Source organism: Spea bombifrons, chromosome 8, assembly GCF_027358695.1.
Source record: "Spea bombifrons isolate aSpeBom1 chromosome 8, aSpeBom1.2.pri, whole genome shotgun sequence".
NCBI lineage: Eukaryota > Metazoa > Chordata > Amphibia > Anura > Pelobatidae > Spea > Spea bombifrons.
The window spans coordinates 31,682,091-31,685,066 of record NC_071094.1 but is presented as its reverse complement, the minus strand read 5'-3'; the positions used below and the strand labels follow the sequence as shown (position 1 = coordinate 31,685,066).

At 52.0% G+C, this 2,976-nt stretch overlaps 1 protein-coding gene across 1 annotated transcript; it reads left to right on the top strand.

Annotated features, from left to right (window-relative positions):
• The first annotated feature begins 1,119 nt into the window (after nucleotides 1–1,119).
• LDOC1 (LDOC1 regulator of NFKB signaling) lies at nucleotides 1,120–2,019 on the top strand. Its single transcript, XM_053474047.1, has one exon. The coding sequence runs from the start codon at nucleotides 1,120–1,122 to the stop codon at nucleotides 2,017–2,019; it is 900 nt and encodes a 299-aa protein (XP_053330022.1).
• The last annotated feature ends 957 nt before the right edge of the window (nucleotides 2,020–2,976 follow it).

Below are 2,976 nucleotides of genomic sequence, written 5' to 3'. Positions count from 1 at the left end.
CCTGATTGGTGGGTGGTGTCACCTGACCAGGGCTGACCAATCAGAGCGAGGGAAACCTGGGCCGGCTGCTGATTGGTCGCTGGAGTCAGCTGACTTGGCTCAGCCAATCAGAGGCTGCCCTTCAGCCCTAGCCTCCTGATTGGTGGGTGGTGTCACCTGACCAGGGCTGACCAATCAGAGCGAGGGAAACCTGGGCCGGCTGCTGATTGGTCGCTGGAGTCAGCTGACTTGGCTCAGCCAATCAGAGGCTGCCCTTCAGCCCTAGCCTCCTGATTGGTGGGTGGTGTCACCTGACCAGGGCTGACCAATCAGAGCGAGGGAAACCTGGGCCGGCTGCTGATTGGTCGCTGGAGTCAGCTGACTTGGCTCAGCCAATCAGAGGCTGCCCTTTAGCCCTAGCCTCCTGATTGGTGGGTGGTGTCACCTGACCAGGGCTGACCAATCAGAGCGAGGGAAACCTGGGCCGGCTGCTGATTGGTCGCTGGAGTCAGCTGACTTGGCTCAGCCAATCAGGGGCTGCCCCTCAGCCCTAGCCTCCTGATTGGTGGGTGGTGTCACCTGACCAGGGCTGACCAATCTGTTACCTTTCGCCGGCGGGTCTGTCCAGGGAGCTCCTCTGCTGCCGTCCTCGGTGCTATGGAAGTGCACACACGTGCACGCTGTCATGGCGGCCAGGAATCCTTACCCAGCAACTGCGTACGTCACACTAGGGGGCGGGTCCTCCCGCTTTTTATCTGATTGGCTGATTATTGCCTGCAGCTGTTTGGCACCAAATTTAAACCCACTGCTCACTCTAATCTGAGCCCTTGTGTGGTACATTCGTTATCACTGTCTCAGTGTGCTATATATCTGATATTCTGGTTTTCTGACTCCTGCTTTGTTCCTGACTACTCTTTGATCGCCGCCTGGATTGACTTCGGATTGCTTTTTGAACTTTGCCTGTTTGCTGCCTGCCTTGACCTTGGACTGTGACCTGTTTTTGCTATTTGAACTGTTCCGCTGCTGTCCCACTATTCCTCCTACAACTACTTGTCCGGATAGCTCACCACTCTGCATACGGGACCCGTCTCTTGTCGGATTGTTACAGTACACAAGGGCCATTTAATGGATCCCGCAGAAATGGATCAGCTGTTTCGGTCACAGGAGGCAAGAATGCAAGGACTGGATCATCGTATGGATCAATTGGCGCAAGCCCTGCAGACTCTCCTCACACGCACTGATCCAGTGTCAGGTACCGCTGCACCTCCTGTTAACCCCCAAGTTACCACACCGCCCGCTGCGACTATACCGTTACGCCTACCATCTCCACCCCGTTATGGAGGGGATCCCACCACCTGTAGAGGTTTCCTCAATCAATGTGCGATCCAGTTTGAGCTGATGCCTTATATGTTCCCGTCTGACCGAGCCCGCGTCGGCTATATGATTTCACTCCTAACAGACCGAGCCCTAGCCTGGGCTTCACCGCTTTGGCAAAAAGAGTCGCCTTTAATCAATGACTACCGTGACTTTGTGGCTACCATGCAAAGAATCTTCGACATGCCGGGCCGTGAGGCTACAGCTTCTGCATCGCTCATGTCCCTCCAACAAGGCTCCCGTTCCTTATCGGACTATGCCATAGAATTCAGAACGATAGCAGCTGAACTTGGTTGGAACAACGAAGCCCTAGTGGCTGCATTCATGCATGGCCTATCTGATAAGTTAAAAGATGAATTAGCAGCCAGAGAAATGCCTGAGGACCTAGAGGATCTAATATTATTCATATCACGCATAGATCTCCGCCTCAGACAGCGACAATCACAAAAGGAGAAACAAAGGAAACCCCCTATACGGCTAGCTCCCCGATTCTCCAACTCCACACCCCAGAGCCTAGATCCGGAGGAACCTATGCAATTGGGTGCTACCTCCTTAACTGAGCAAGAAAAGTCTCACCGCCGTAGTGAAGGCCTCTGTTTGTACTGCGGAGGTAGGGGACATTTCGCTAGGTATTGCCCGAACAAGCCGGGAAACGCCCGCACCTAGGTAGGATCAGGGGACCTACTCTGGGTGTTCTTTGTATCTCCCCTGAGCACCAGATCAAACGCATGACTGTTCCTGCCTCGTTATGTTGGGAAAACACCAGGGTTAACGTAGAGGTACTCGTCGATTCCGGTGCTGCCGGTAATTTCATCGATTCCAAGTTTGTCACCCGGTATGACATACCTCAGGTCAAGAAACATACACCATTGACATTGGAGGCAATTGATGGCAGACCTCTAAGCCCTTCCACAGTTACACATGAGACAGAGGCCGTTACCTTTCAAGTAGGAGCACTGCATCAAGAAGTCTTGAACTTCAACATAATCACATCTCCTTCCTGTCCTGTTGTGATCGGATTTCCTTGGCTCCAGAAACACAATCCGGTGATAGACTGGAGAACTGCTCAAATCGTGTCTTGGGGTGAGGACTGTAAAAATTGCTGTCTTTGTAAAATCACGCCCGTACACAGTGTCACTATGTCTCCTCTCTCCACCAGAATTCCGAAACCATATCAAGCATTTGCGGATGTGTTTAGTAAGAAGGAAGCGGATCGCCTTCCACCCCATCGTCCCTACGACTGCCCGATCGACTTATTACCTGGAACCACACCTCCTAGGGGCAGGGTGTACCCTCTTTCGAAACCAGAGAATGAGGCCATGGAAGCCTACATCAAGGAGAATTTGGAGAAAGGCTTCATCAGAAGGTCCACCTCTCCGGCAGGAGCGGGATTCTTCTTTGTCAAAAAGAAAGAGGGGGATTTAAGACCATGTATTGATTACCGTGGTTTGAACCAGATAACAATAAAGAACAAGTATCCCATACCTCTGATTCCTGAATTATTTGACCGACTAAAGGGGGCTAAAATCTTCACAAAGCTCGATCTCAGAGGGGCCTATAACCTTGTACGGATTCGTGAAGGACATGAGTGGAAGACCGCCTTCAATACCAGGTCAGGTCACT

Excerpts from the sequence above, each read along its gene's own strand:
- LDOC1 (XM_053474047.1), top strand. The coding sequence starts at position 1,120 with ATGGATCAGCTGTTTCGGTCACAGGAGGCAAGAATGCAAGGACTGGAT.